The sequence below is a fragment of the Colius striatus genome, chromosome 16 (genome assembly GCF_028858725.1).
Source record: "Colius striatus isolate bColStr4 chromosome 16, bColStr4.1.hap1, whole genome shotgun sequence".
Taxonomy (NCBI): Eukaryota; Metazoa; Chordata; class Aves; order Coliiformes; family Coliidae; genus Colius; species Colius striatus.
In genome coordinates this window covers 11,112,844-11,127,107 of record NC_084774.1, presented here as the reverse complement: position 1 = coordinate 11,127,107, position 14,264 = coordinate 11,112,844, and the positions used below count along the sequence as shown (strand labels likewise).

Below are 14,264 nucleotides of genomic sequence, written 5' to 3'. Positions count from 1 at the left end.
GTTCTTAATTTGCTTGTAGGCTGTAGCTGCTTTTGCAGTTTCTGCTGTAGCTTCTCAGTGGGAGAGAACTGGCAAACCATTTAATCCACTGTTAGGAGAAACCTATGAGTTAACCAGGTAACAATTCTTTTAAATTGGGAGCTGGGGCTATTTATATTCTTGAGTTAGCAGACTGTCATACTAGTTTGGTTACTTCTTCAGTGGAATAAATAAGAATCTACTGAAATATATTTCTGAGTGTAGCTAAAATTCTTTTCCACCAACTGTGTCAAAATCTTTGAGGAGCTGTTACAAAAGCCAATAATTCCTTGTCTAGGTTTAGGCAGAATATTCTTTGAATTATTCAGAGAGAGAAAAATTGGTCCATGTTCTTCCACCAAAAATATTTCCTGAGCAGATGCTATTAATTAATTTAAACAATGTTTTGCTGATCACGTCAGAAGAGTTAAGTCTGAAGGACTTCCAGGTTGCTTAAATAAATGGGTCATGTGTCTGCAGAAACAATCTTCAGGCGACCTGTTGCTGCTGCCCAAAAAGCTTCAGAGTTTTCATGAGTTATTTCAGTGATACTTCTTCAAATGCCTTTCTGGGTAGAAGTCATGTAAGTGTTTGGCTGTGGGTTGGTTTGGGGAACTAAGAGAAAGCATTCAGAATGCTTATTCTTTAACTTCATTCACTGTCAATTAACTGTGGGACTAGAACAGGAAAGGTCTCACTTTCAGTTTTATCCAAAAATTCCTTCCATTTAAAAAAAAGAAGTCAAGTAACTCTTTTGTAACATGAAAAAAATACTGTTTAATGCTCTTTTTCTGTTGTTACTAGGGAGGATTTAGGATTTAGGTTTATTTCTGAGCAAGTCAGCCACCACCCACCTATTAGTGCGTTTTATTCCGAAGGCCTCAATCAAGACTTTGTTTTTCATGGATCAATCTATCCCAAACTAAAGTTCTGGGGGAAGAGTATAGAAGCAGAGCCTCGGGGAACAATTACTTTGGAGCTTCTGAAGTGAGTATGAGAAGTCAATACCTTTTTTTAATGTTGTTCTCTAACATTTACCTGAATAAAAAGATTAGGTGATAATCATCTTCTTGGCTCTTCATAGGTGACTATAAAAACCTCTTGCTAAAGAGGTTGTAGGAGTTTATTTAAAGGTTTATTTTCACTGCACAGCTGTAGCAATTTGACAGTTTTCCACTATGAAAGTTGATGTTTCTTAAGAATGGAATGCTCCTGGAAGCAAGTTCTGTGAAGGTGTGAATCCTGTTACAGGTTATTGATGCTATGTTGCTTTTCAATATTGTTGTTGGGTTAGATGGTTTGTGTGGAAAGCACTGCATCTTCACAATTGCTGCTCACATGATGAGAGAATGTGGGGAACTTGTCAGGGTTGCCTTGTCACCTGCTGAACACTTCCTGTGTGTTGTCACCTTCCTATCAAAATCAACAATGCCTCTGCAGATTTACTGCCTCTCTACTGAGTATGTGCCTCCATAAGTTGATTTGTGCCCTGGTGGCACAAAGACTCTGGAGCTTTCCCAGGTAGGACACAGGGATGCACGAGGTATTGGTTGGCAGAAGCAGCATTCTGCAATTGAACACTGGAAGGTGCTTTTATAGAAGCTTTCCTCAGGCCTAACCCCGAGGTTGTTTTGAAATGTCCTCTGGGGAAATTTCCAGACATTTGGTTTCAATAAAGAGACAACTTGCCTGCCATGTCAAGCCTTGGCTGTAGTGTCTTTTGAAAGCAGAGCTTTAATTTTTGAGCTGTTGACATCCAATCTTCCACGGCTTACAACAGTATGAACTGGTCTTGGATATATAAATGATGATGGAAGTAGAGAGAATTTCTTCAGAGCGTAGAGGGAGCTCTGGGTGTCAGAACACAGGCATGACACACGTTTGTTGCTTGAGAGACAGTCTTTATTTAGAAGACTATTAAAAGCCTTGCTCTGCCTAATCAAATTACAGGGCACAGATTTAAACTGGAATATAAATGATGAAAGCAGTTATTTTAAATAATTGCTTCAAGTTAGCAGCAGAAGTTGAAACCAAACTTTGAGCCTCTCAGTGTTGATACATACGGTCCTGTTGGCTTGAGGAGTCTGAGAAGAGCTCAGGTCCTCAGTGAGCAATAACTCTTTGACTGGTACCTTTTCTCCCTAGTGTTAACTACTGCATTTATGTTAACCATGACTGTGTTTTCAAATCACACATTAGAAAACACACTTCTTCCTCACTTCAGCATGACTAAGTGCTTCAATTCACCAGCACTAGCCACGAGTGTCTGGTGTTTTCTTTTATGCTATACAGCTTTTGGTATCAAGGAGCTGATGAATAAAAATGTGTGCTAAGACTAGTGGGATGAATTTGAGGTGTTCTGGTATTTTTTTTCCCCACTTGAAGAGTTGTTATTGTTCTGAAATATGCTTCAAGACAACTTGCTGTGGAAAACAGTCGGGTCTGGTTTTTGTCTGTGCTGGAAAATGACAGACTGGTTGAAAACATTAAAATGGAGTGTTCTCCCCATACTTGGTGGAAGTAGAAGTACAAGACATTTATTACAAAGATGACACTGCTTGCATCTGTACTTTTTAATATTAAAATAGAGTTTGCAACCTTTCTTAAGATGGATTTGTTGCCAACCAGGTAACTTCAGCGTTTATTTACTGGCACGGAAATATGAGTGCCAATAGATGGCTTTGACTCTGCTGAGCTAGTGACAATGGGGATCCTCTTCAGGATAATTTAAGAATTTAAATGTAGTTAATTATTAACATCATTTAGTTTGATTATTAATTGATTTAATTGATTCCTTTTAAGAATAACTTCAGAATCCATTTTTAGAATAATGCCTTTTAAAGCTTTGGAACCTGCAACTCCTCTGTTAAAAACCCTTTCCACAAAACATTGAAACCAAAATGAAACCAAATAGAGAATTCTTCAGTTCTAGGGCTTGTCCTTCTTCTCAGTAAGTCTTTGGAGAAAAGAATGGAATTGACTAATAAATGATCTTTTTTAAATGTCATATTTACAGAGCTTGAATGTTGTGCTATTGTGTGCCACTGGTGGCAACCAACCAACCAAAACCAGCCCCCAAACCACACATATGCCCAAAGCAGCCTTCAGTGACACTGGAACAGGCCTGATATACTGATGTGGAAGCTAGAGGTGGTTTTGTGAAAGCCACTGAATCAATTTGACATGTGCCACTCTCTTCAGGTTCAAAAGACTTTAGTAGCCAGTGTCTGGAAAATGAAAAACTGAAGTGAGTTGTTGTGACCAGCCCTCAAGGAAGAGTGTTCATAGCAAACCTCTGTGAGAACTGGCAGTGACTAACTGCTTTTTTTTTTGTTTTATCCCAAAAAGGCTACTCTCAAGATTATGAGAGAGGTTTACAAGACAGAGCTTTAGGGAGAAGTTTGCAGTGCTGCTGCAAACATCATTAGGTGTTAGTTTGTCAGTCCAGTTCTCCTGGGAGTATTTTGTTTTATCACATACAACTTTAAAAGTGAAAAGGAAAAAAGATGAATTCCTGGACTGCTGTTGTTTGGGCTGGAATCTGTAATCAAAAGCACAGCAACTGTAAAACTTACTCTTTCAGAAGGAAGAATAACACTTTAATAACTTTCACTGGTGTTTGGATACAACACATAGTTGGCTGACAAAAAAAAGTCTGCTTCTTTTCTGTTTTGAAGTTAAGTGCTGGCTTTTCACACGAGTGCTAAATATGTTTTGCCCTGCCATGAGGAGAATTGCAAACAGGCTTACATTCCCTCTCAAACTCCAGACAATGATTTCTTTCTCTGTTTTCTTTACAGACATAATGAAGCTTACACATGGACAAATCCAACCTGTTGTGTACATAATGTAATTATTGGTAAACTGTGGTTAGAACAATATGGAACAGTAGAAATTGTAAATCACAGGTAATGCTAATCATGAAACTGAGGGCTGGCTCGTAGGCACTGGTGCATGGTCACTTTTCTTGCAAAGCAGAGTTTTGACTGCTGTCAGATGACACAGGAAGCTTTGGTTTGTAGGTCCAAAGTCTTGGTGGATTGTTAATTCTTCTGACAGTCTCAAACTATTGTTAGACTGGGCTTAGTATTATCATGATGTTAATGGAAAAGCACAGGGCTAGATGGCTTCTGGGATACAAGGGCTTTACATTTGTGAGTTGTTCATTCAAATTCAGCCTTATCAACAGAGAGTAGAAATTGAATTTCACTCCAGAACCATTCAGTGGAATCATTGGTGGAGGCTTGCATTGGTTCTCCATCGTGTTGATTGTGATTTGGCTCTCTGTTTGGTTTTAAAATTAGGGAGTATCTTAAATGAAGGGTACAGCACAGAAAAAAAAGACTGCTGAGTAGGGAGATGTGAACTTGAAGCACATCAATTGCTCTGCCAACTGCCTCTATAAAAGCTTTTCACTTTTATGTAAAATAAATTGCATCCTGTAATGATGAGGGAGAGAAATTTGTGGGAACTCTGCTTCTGCATGTTTTTCTGTCAATAATGGGAGCTTTAATCCAGCAGAGCTGTTGTTTTGACGCTTTTCACAGCATCAGACCTACAATCCCATCTCTCAGATTGCCACAAAAGGCCCAGAATGGTCTCTGTGCTTTGTGCTTAATATAGAAACCTGGCCTGATGCCTCACTGGGAGAGATTATGTACAAAGGTGTACATCTCAGTGCAGGGAAGATGCTGAAATACAATTCTAGGTGGTTAGTTCGGGATTTTTGATATGCAATTTAGAGGTAGCTTTTGAATGCACTTCACTAGATTGTCCTGGATAAGTACTTTGTAAAAGTTATTTCTCATGACAATTAGCTGTAAACAGATATTAACCTGAAACATGGTGTGTTAATAGTGTGGGTTAGGTAATCTGCAAGGCTGCATTTATTCCCAGTCCTTTTGATTAAAGTATACCTGAAACCTGGAAGTATGGTTGGTTATGTTATCAGTTGGCTTTCACAGGCTGATGTCTTCATGTGCACACTGATTTCCTTTTTGTCTGTTGTGGAATTTTGTGTGCTTTTTTGGATGCCTTGGTTATATAATAATCCATAGCTAGAGAAAGAATGTTATCAATATCTCCCCAGCTAACTGTAACTGTATGAAAAAGACTAAATGAGGTAAAAAACCTCAACTTCTGAATGTATTCAGAGTCTCACTTCCTTAACCATCTACTTACTTCCTCTACAGCACTGGAGACAAATGTGTCCTTAATTTTAAACCATGTGGACTGTTTGGCAAAGAGCTTCACAGAGTAGAGGGATACATCCAGGACAAAAAGTAAGTGAGAAAAGCCTTTTGGTCTCTGTTTCTGAGCACTGTGGCATTTTCTTTTGGTTCTGGCATAGTGACCACAAATGATGTGCCTGTGAAGTTGTTAGCAATGCACATTGGAACCCATTTCTGTTCTCTGTGTCAGTATTAAATGATGATCCTAGAATCAAGAAGTTTTAGGTGTTACTAGGAAAAGTCTCCAATCCAGTCTTTGGAAATAAAAAGTATTCAGGGAAAACACAAAGTAGTCACAACTGGTTTCACTCTTGTGCAGTCAGGATTCCACTCTTCACTTTCAAATAATAAGAATATGGTTATTAGAAATGTTTAATCCAGCGCAAACCCCTTTTCATGACTCAGAGTCTCTGTGTTGTACACTGTTGGCTTTATTGCACCCACACTACTTGTAACAGAAACATGCAACTAAGTTGTGAGGATCTGTTCTGCAGGCCTGAGTGCCAGAAAGACTGGAATGAGCTGAAACCTTTTCTATGCATTATCTAGTATCTGGCTTCTAGGAAATCTCGAAAGAAACGTAAATACAACAAAGTAGGAATCTGGGTATTTAATATAGATCAGAACCTGCATGACTTGGCTTGGAAGGCTTTGTAAGAAACAAAAACTGTATCTCCTTTGCTTTTTTTATGCAGCAGAAAGAAGCTGTGTGTGATCTATGGCAAGTGGACAGAATGCTTATGGTGCACTGATCCCACTACGTATGAGACTTACAAGAAGAACGAGAAGAGAGGTGGTGAGCAGAAGAAACTGAAGCCGGTAAGGTGAAGGATTCTTTAGGGAGAAAAGATAATGAAATATGAGAAATGAAAGGCAAACATCCTTATGGGAATGGTCAGGTGGTGAATGGAGGGTTAGAAGACTCTGTCTTTTGGTAGGGGTTGGATGAAGGCAGTGTTAGTCCCGTGAGAAGGCACTGAACTTTGAACTTGAGTAGACTGCAGTGTGAGCTGCTGGTATGGAAGAGAGCTCATAGGAATGGGGTTTGCTAGAGATTTGTCAGAGAAGTCATCGAATATCAACCCCTGAGCTGATGATGTCCAGTCTTTGAATGAGGAAAGTGGCTCTACTGCCAACTCCAGATGTAAAAGCAGTAGGATATGGGCATTACAAGCCCTAATAAATAAATTACATGTTTTTAAAGCCAGTGGTGCTTTTTGGTGATGCAGCCTTTCAGAATTTGTTGTAGTCAGCCTTGACAGCAAAGGGCTCTGCAAACGTGCAGGGTTTTTTCATCACATGTAAGCAGTGTCAGGTGAGTTTCCCCTAAAGCTCAGGGTCAAATGGGAAATGCAAATGTTGTATGGTGCAGCAGAGGACTGTTGGGATTCCTGATATCAAGAGGGTCTTGCAGACCCTGGTTGTTCATTGAGAATGCAAAGAGTAAGTCAGATAGAAGCTTATCACTCTTAATGGTGAGAGGCTGAAACTTTTAAAAAGTATTCACATGAGAAGAATCTTGGAGGAACAACAGACTTTGCTTTTGGCTCTGGATTTCATCATGGTGTAGTCCTATATTTTGACTTGTTAATAATAAGATTCTGTTCATCTTATGAAAATCAACTCTTTCTTTTCTTCCTTCCTGTTGAATCTATATTTAGATGGGAAACTGTCTAACAGTAAACCAGATGTTGACATGGAAAGGAGCCTAAAAGAGTCTCTTTAAATAATGAATGCTCAAACCAAATGATTTAAATTAGACTCTTAACCATATGGAGCTGTTTTCTAGCATATAAAACAGGCCCTGTTTAACCTAATAGAGTATTTTTTAATAAAATAAATGAGCCATGTCAGAAGGAACAGAAAGAAAATAGGAAAGGGATGGGAGTGAGGGGAGGGAGGAAAACTGTGTTACTGTCTCTCTAGGATATTACTGCCTCAAACTTCCCTTCTGGTTACTGAGGTTTTAAATGGTTTCTCATGGTGAAATCCTGTGAAATTCCACCATGGAGTTGTCAGTGTCCTACAACAGTCAGATTCTCTCAGATTCTGAGAGCAGCCCGAGAACTGCATTAGACCTCAGGTATGCATTATAGGAGTGCATCTGATAACAGAGGAGCTTGGAGGGAAAGAGACTGTGTTTATGAACTGAAGCACCAAGTCTCTGTAGTGACAAAACTGGCAATGATAATAGTAAATAGGAAATCAGATTGAAACAAGGGCATGTCTGGTTTTTAATCACACATCCAGATCTTTTGCAATATCCAAAAGCAGACATGCCCTATTTATCCTTATGCCTTCATGGGAACTGGTTTAAATTGCAGTCTTGGTTCACTTCAACCTGAAGAAGCAATAGTTCTGTTAAGTGAAATGAAGCTATGGCATGGGATAGAAGGGAAGCTAGAGAAAAGACTTCCAAAAGACATTAATTCACTATTAATAGGGTTGAACAGATATTCAAGATGTACATAGGTGGTGGGACACTGTTCAGAAGTATCAGGAGCAAGATGTTCTGATAAATATGAGAGGACCAGTACACAGAGTGAGGAAAAGCAAACATGAGAGGTGAGGCAGAAGTACAGGAGAGTGTTTCATATCTCAGATTTGAACCAATGCTTCAACAGTCACTGTAGAGCTCTAGATGGGACTGTCCCTTGCCCCTCTGCTCCCCTGACAAATGTTGTCTCTGTTTCAGAGTGAAGATGTTATTAAATCTGAAAACGATGAGGCTGATGATATGCCAGAGGTTCAAGATACAGTGCAGTTCATACCAGGCAGCAAATTGCTTTGGAGAATAAATTGTAGGCCACCAAACTCATCGCAGGTAATAGTTTCAGTCTGTCTCTGTGTTGCTGGTAACTTGTCCAAGGGAACATGAGTGATGTTCAAGGGAAACCATGACAGGCTCTGGCAGTTCTTGCTGCAGCAGTAAAATTATCCTGCAGCAAGCTCTCTGCTTGCTTCCCATGCTGAAGGCAGCACTGCTGTGTGGCAGTGGGTAGGATGAAGGCACACTGTGACTGCAGCTGCTGCTCTGCAAGTCTGGGCTCTCGTGTTAACTTTGATGGTTTCAACAAGACTCTTTGATCTTTTAGATCTTTGCATGAAAATCGTGTTAAATGTCAGATATGGAGGAAAATCTGTCTTGATCCTCTGAAGCAAAGATTAAAAATGAAAAGCTGTGATTTCCATCCTCTTCTGCCCTTTTTTATCCATCTCCTCCAAGAAAAGACCCAGTTCTGTGTGACCCTAACCTTGCTTTCTGGGTAGTCAGGGAGGGGAGGTTTCACTGGGTGATTTCTCTAGGAAGTTCTGTTCTATCCATTCAGTAAAGGGAACCCATTGCCACTTTGTCACCATAACTTATATGTTTTCTTTAATCTGCTTTGAAGATGTACAATTTCACCAGTTTTGCTGTGAGTCTCAATGAGCTAGAGAAGGGCATGGAAGCAATATTGGCCCCCACCGACTGTCGGCTACGCCCAGATATCAGAAACATGGAAAATGGAAACATGGGTATGTCTGTGTGTGGGGAAATGTTTTCCTGTTGGTGAGTTTTGAGAGGGATGATTGGGGGGAGGTTGCTTGGAACAGGAACATTGCTCTGGGAATGAGAAGCTGAAGACAGCTTTAATTGTTTTTCACCCTGTGTTAATGAACACACCTTTGAACAATGTGTACTGGCTGTTTTCTCCCAAAGAAGTCTGAGGGAGCAAATGCTGCACCCCAGGTGGATCCTGAGGCTGCTGTCCTATGTTGTGGTGTATTTATGTGTTTGCTAACCTGGGGGAACTGCCAGACATGCTCTCTCGCTCTGGAGTTTGTCTGGACAGACATGTGGTGAGCAGACATGCTGCTCTGTTGCTCTGGCATTTGTCAGGAAAAGCACGTGGCCAAACAGAGGAAAAAATCCCTCGCTGTGTGTCTAATCTACATTCCTTCCTGCTGCCTCAGTGCAGTGTTTCTGATGGATAAACCACCAACATCTCAGTTTTGACTGTAGTGGCCAGTCTTCTGAAATGACACTGGGAGATTTTTTTGTTGCCTGAGATTTTCCTAGTTCAGGGAGATTGTGTGCTGCAAGTGCTTTCTCTTGCTGAAGGGAACTGTCTCATTTCTGTGCTGTCTTTTCTGTGTTCTCCACATCCCGTTTTGCTAAGTAACCACCTTCTCTTGAAATATTTGTTAGATGTGGCTAGCAAAGAAAAAGAGAGACTAGAAGAGAAACAAAGAGCTGCTCGCAAGGAGCGTGCAAAGGATGAAGTGGAGTGGCACACACGGTAAGGGGGAAGAAGCTGGGCACTTGTTGAATGCTTGGAATGCTTTGGTGTGCTGCTTGAGATGCTTTTATTCAAGACAGAGTGTGTTTGATTTCCTGCATGACAGCACCATTAGTACTGTCTCTTGGAGCATTTGCAGCTGGAAGCCAAAATTGCTAATAACTTTGTCCTGGAGAAATTATCTAGTAGTAAATGCTGAAGCTTGTCATAAGTAACTGCTCTGGTAAAGCTGCATCTTGGGAATTTTGTAAAACCTACACAGGTCACATTTTTTCAGAATGAGGAGAATGTGAAGTCTCATCTCTCTTCTAACCAGCTTTTGGCTGTTGGGTTGTGGCCCTCTAGGGCCTTTTATTTTCACATTCTGAGGACTTCTTGGCTTGGATACTTCAGAAATTGGTTTGTTGGGTTTTTTTGATTGCATGTTCAAGTGACTTCTTGGTCACAGAGTGCATCACGGGGTCAGGGGAGATCTGGCTGCTGCAGGTTGCTCTTCAGATGCTCTGCAGCCGAGCTCATGTTCATGGCCAGGGACTGCATCTGCTTCCCGCAAAGGCAAGAGCTTTGGGATGCTCCCATGATTTCATAACCATCCAGAAGAGAAAGCATTCTCTTCCCAAAGCCTGGAGGAGCAACTGCAGACCAATTCCAGCTCATGCCTTTGAAAATCTCTTCCAGAGGACGTAAAATTGTTTTCAGTCGATGTGGCTAAAAAGTGAACATCTGTTAGTGTTCTGTGCAGAGTGCAGCTCTGCAGGGCAAAACTGCTTCCTGTTGGACAGGTTTACAAGAAGGGTTGTGTAACTGATTGGGTGTTCTTCTGAAAGTAAAAAAATATGGCTATATAATAAAGATACTCTCTAAAGTCTCAGTGTTAATTTTATTTGGAATAGAGCTGCAATTTTAACATCTGTTTCCTGCTCCTCCTTGACTTGCTGTTAAAGAAACGCAAAGATGCTTTATAAGGTGCTGATGATGTAGCAAGCTTAATGCTGCCTTTTCCAAGTCCATGTTTCCCAAGAGTTTGTTTTCCTGAAGAAATACACTTGTTTTAAAGTGTTTTGTGAAACAAGCACAGTTGTTGGGGTTGGTTTTTTTTACCCTTTTAATAACTGTTCACTCTTTTTCCTTTTATTCTTTCCCTTTTTCCTTTCTTTTTGTGTTTCTTTCCACAGATGGTTTCAGCAAGGCACTAACCCCTACACTGGGACTTCAGATTGGCTCTACTCAGGTGGCTATTTCGATAGAAATTTCTCAGACTGTCCAGACATATACTGAAATGATGGAACCAATTGCTCATCTCATCTGGACATCTAGTTACTAGATTTCATTCCAAGCCAGTTACTCTGGTTTTGTTGATAGCGAGAACCAGCTTTTCTAAGTCAATTTTAACAAAAAATATCTATCGGTCAACAATCAAGGATTTAATTATCACTAATGTTGGATTGCCAAATATTTACATCCTGTTGCATTCTCTCCATAAAGCTGCACCTCAAATCATCAGCTTTTCACTAATTTTCAAAGGGACCTTTTGGTTCTTCGTTTTTTTTCCCTCTCCCTCCACCCACTCCTGCCGTTTCCTTTGTCAGGAAGATCCGCCGTATCCGATAGAACACGTAACATCCTTGACAAAAACTGCTTAACTTCGATAAAATAGAGATAAGATCCTTGTAACTTAGTACAATAGCAAAGAAACTGAAGGCTTTTGGAGCTCGGAGCAGGGATGAAAAGCTCGTGTGGGATCAAATCTAGTGAAGAGACGTGCGTGAAGCTCCGCACGGGATGTAGCACTACGTGGGGCTGCAGCTCCCGAGCCCCTCACAACGTCAGTCACTAATGCAGAGACTCGGAGAAAACAAAACAAGCCAACCTGAGCTTCTCAAGCTGTTAGTTTGTCTGTTACACAGTCTTGGAGGCTTTTGGACACTGTGAGCATTAAACTGTGTACCTGTGACAAAGCGGCGTCCGGCAGACGAGCGAAGGGAAGGGCGTGTGTGAATGTGCTGCTTCTCGGCTCAAATGCTGGCCTGGAAACAGGAGAAGCTCGGGAAGCAGTGGGCGGGAACGTAGAGGTGGTTACAATGTAAAATACAGCGCTTGCTACCACTCAGAGGCTTAACCTCTGCACTGCCTTCGGCAGCTCCGGCACTGTGTATGCTCCTAGACTAAACTTTCCTTTGGAAGCACTTTGGGATGTATTAATTGTCCCCACAGGCTCAGATTTCGGGGAAGTTTTTGGTTTGCATGTTTCTCATCATTAGGTCATGTCTGTTCTGTATGTGGTGAACAAGCAGAATCCATTTCAGGCTTTGGCAGAGTTATACCTTATTACAAGTTTTCTCTGTGAGCACGTGATGTCAAAAAGTGGGATTTTCTTTTGGTTCCTTATCAAAGCCATATAATACTGCAACTAATCCATTACTGAATGGAGGTACTCATTTTCTTTTATGTGGAACACTAAGGGGAGAGGGAGGCTTGATAAATTAGGTCCAGTAATTAAAACTAATCCTAATGCTGCTGCTTTGATGAAAGTTTTTAACTGAGTGCCCAGGCGAAAATGGAGAGTGGCTGCACTGCTGTAAGCTTACAGGGATTCAGAAGTGACTGGTGTTATGCCCCAGCAACTGGAGGAGTTCTTGGAAGAACTGGGCTGACTGACATCCAAAACATTTGTGGTTTCATCCAGAGAGTTGATTTTTGAAGTGCTTCTCTCCCAGCCACAGGAGTAAAAAGCAAAAGAAAATTAACATGCTCGTGGAGAAACATTTTTGTATCAAATCACACATCTGATGGTTGGAGTAACTTGAGATGCTTGGGAAAGGAGGTTGTTGTCTTCACTGGGAAGCTGTAAAACGTCCAGGCAGGGCCTACTCTGAAATGTGCTGGTGGCAGCTTGGCTCTGTTGCCAGGCTTCCTGCTTGGTGTTGGTTGTGTGAGTGTGCAGGACGTGTCAGTACAGTGCAGGCACCAGAGCTGCACTTGTTCCCAGGAAGTGCACAGGCACTTGCCTTTTTAAAAGCCACCACTGGTCCGTATGGGACAGCAGAAAAATGCTTTTTATGAAACCCCTGAGCTTTGGTGGCTGTGCCAGGCACTGTAACCCCTTCCCAAACCCGCTGCCAGCAGCGCCGGGAACCCTTCCATAGGTGGGGATTGGAAGGATTCGTGCATTCAGCCAGTTGAATGTCTCATAGGAGTTAAAACTTGCTTAAATAGCACATGTAATGCTGGAGCAGGGTTTTCAAAGTAACACATACAATAGAAATTGCCTGAGTGGGAAAAATTGTGGAGTTGTTGCTAAGGAAATATTCTGTTATGCAGAGAAATATTCTGCTTTCAGGTTAGTGTCCCTCTCATCTAAATGGTCATTTCAATTCAAAGACCTAAAGTCTTGTCATTACATGGAAGCATGAAAAAAGTTGTAACAACATGTGTAATCCCAACTTCAGCACAGAATCCTCATGGGATGTGAAAAGAAACCAGGACTGAACACTCCGTGAGTTGTGTCTTCACCTCCTTCTCCCCTTCCTTTAGTGTGAAGGTTTTAGTGAAACTGCACATTAGTTCCAGATCCATTTTGCTAATTTCTTGTTCCTCATTGCCAAGCTTCCAAAGCCTTGCCCCTGGCTGCTGCCCTGGCTGTGCTTGGCTCGCCCTGGCACTCCTGTGCTCTGAAAGGGATCAACTCTTACTTTCCACGCAGATCTCGCCTCAGTAGTTTGTGTCAAAACATTAATAACTTTGCACCTTTTGAAAGAATGTCACTTTTATAACTTGATTAAACGCTGTATATAAGATAACTGTGTTAGTATATGTTAATACAGCTGTGTAGAGAAACCATCTAGAAAGAAGCTATAATAAATCCTTCATACACTGTGGGCCTCTAGATGGTGACAGAGAGATTTTTTTTGGTGAGACGTGTGACCAGGACAGCTGTCTGGCTGGGCTGCAGGATGGCTGGAGGTGACTCTGGCTTTGTTCAGCCACGTCAGGCTCTGCACGTTGTTTTCCTTATGGTGCTTATTACATGAGAATGATTTAAATCAGAGTCCTAAGCCCCGCTGAAAGGTTTTTCCCGCACTTTGGGTGAGCTCGGTGCCTTAGCAGCCTCTGGCCCTGCGGTGTGTTGGGTCTGAGAAGCGTGGGGTGAAGGTGGTACAGGGTGAGGTGGGGTCGGCGGGGTGACGACCGTGCCTGAGGGGGCGTGGGGGGAAGGGACGGGCTGTGAGCAGGGTGCGACACGGCAGGCAGCGGCTGTGTCCCTGGGAGCAGGCACGGCCCTGGGCCTGGGCTCTGCAGCGGAGGGCAGAGGGTGACGCTGTAGTTGCTGTGTCACAGCTGCGTGTGGGGAACAGCTTCCTCAGCCACGCGGCCTGGCGGTGCCCAGGGCCGCGTCCCGCGAGCGGGCAGCGCCCTGCAGCTGCCCCAGCACAAACACAGCAGCACGTGTCGCTCTTTCGCCATTTATCCACGATTTTCCCCCAAAATACGTTTGAAAAGACATCCCCGGCTCTTTCCCCGTCGGCGCTAAAGCGCCCCGGGGCCGGGCCTGGGCCCCCGCTCCCTGCCCGCCCGGCCGGGCCTCGCGCTCCCTCAAGGCTCCTTCCGGCCCGGCGCGGCCGCTTCCCGCCGCCATCTTGCGCGGCCGTGACACAGCAGCGCGTCTCGCGCCGGCCCCGCCCCCGCGCCGGCGGCCCGGCCGACCAATCAGCGCCGGCCCCGGGGGCCCCGCCCC

General features: G+C 42.7%; 1 protein-coding gene across 5 annotated transcripts in view; it reads left to right on the top strand.

Moving 5' to 3' along the window:
* OSBPL2 (oxysterol binding protein like 2) overlaps nucleotides 1-13,415 on the top strand; it is a 36,507-nt gene extending 23,092 nt beyond the window's left edge. For all 5 annotated transcript variants that reach the window (XM_062009161.1, XM_062009160.1, XM_062009162.1 and 2 more), the window contains 9 exons: nucleotides 20-117; nucleotides 823-1,005; nucleotides 3,819-3,926; nucleotides 5,211-5,300; nucleotides 5,945-6,068; nucleotides 7,945-8,073; nucleotides 8,642-8,765; nucleotides 9,439-9,529; nucleotides 10,705-13,415. In XM_062009161.1, coding sequence (XP_061865145.1) covers nucleotides 20-117; nucleotides 823-1,005; nucleotides 3,819-3,926; nucleotides 5,211-5,300; nucleotides 5,945-6,068; nucleotides 7,945-8,073; nucleotides 8,642-8,765; nucleotides 9,439-9,529; nucleotides 10,705-10,807 — 1,050 coding nt within the window. In that variant the 3' untranslated portion in view covers nucleotides 10,808-13,415. The remainder of the gene's footprint in view (nucleotides 1-19; nucleotides 118-822; nucleotides 1,006-3,818; nucleotides 3,927-5,210; nucleotides 5,301-5,944; nucleotides 6,069-7,944; nucleotides 8,074-8,641; nucleotides 8,766-9,438; nucleotides 9,530-10,704) is intronic.
* The last annotated feature ends 849 nt before the right edge of the window (nucleotides 13,416-14,264 follow it).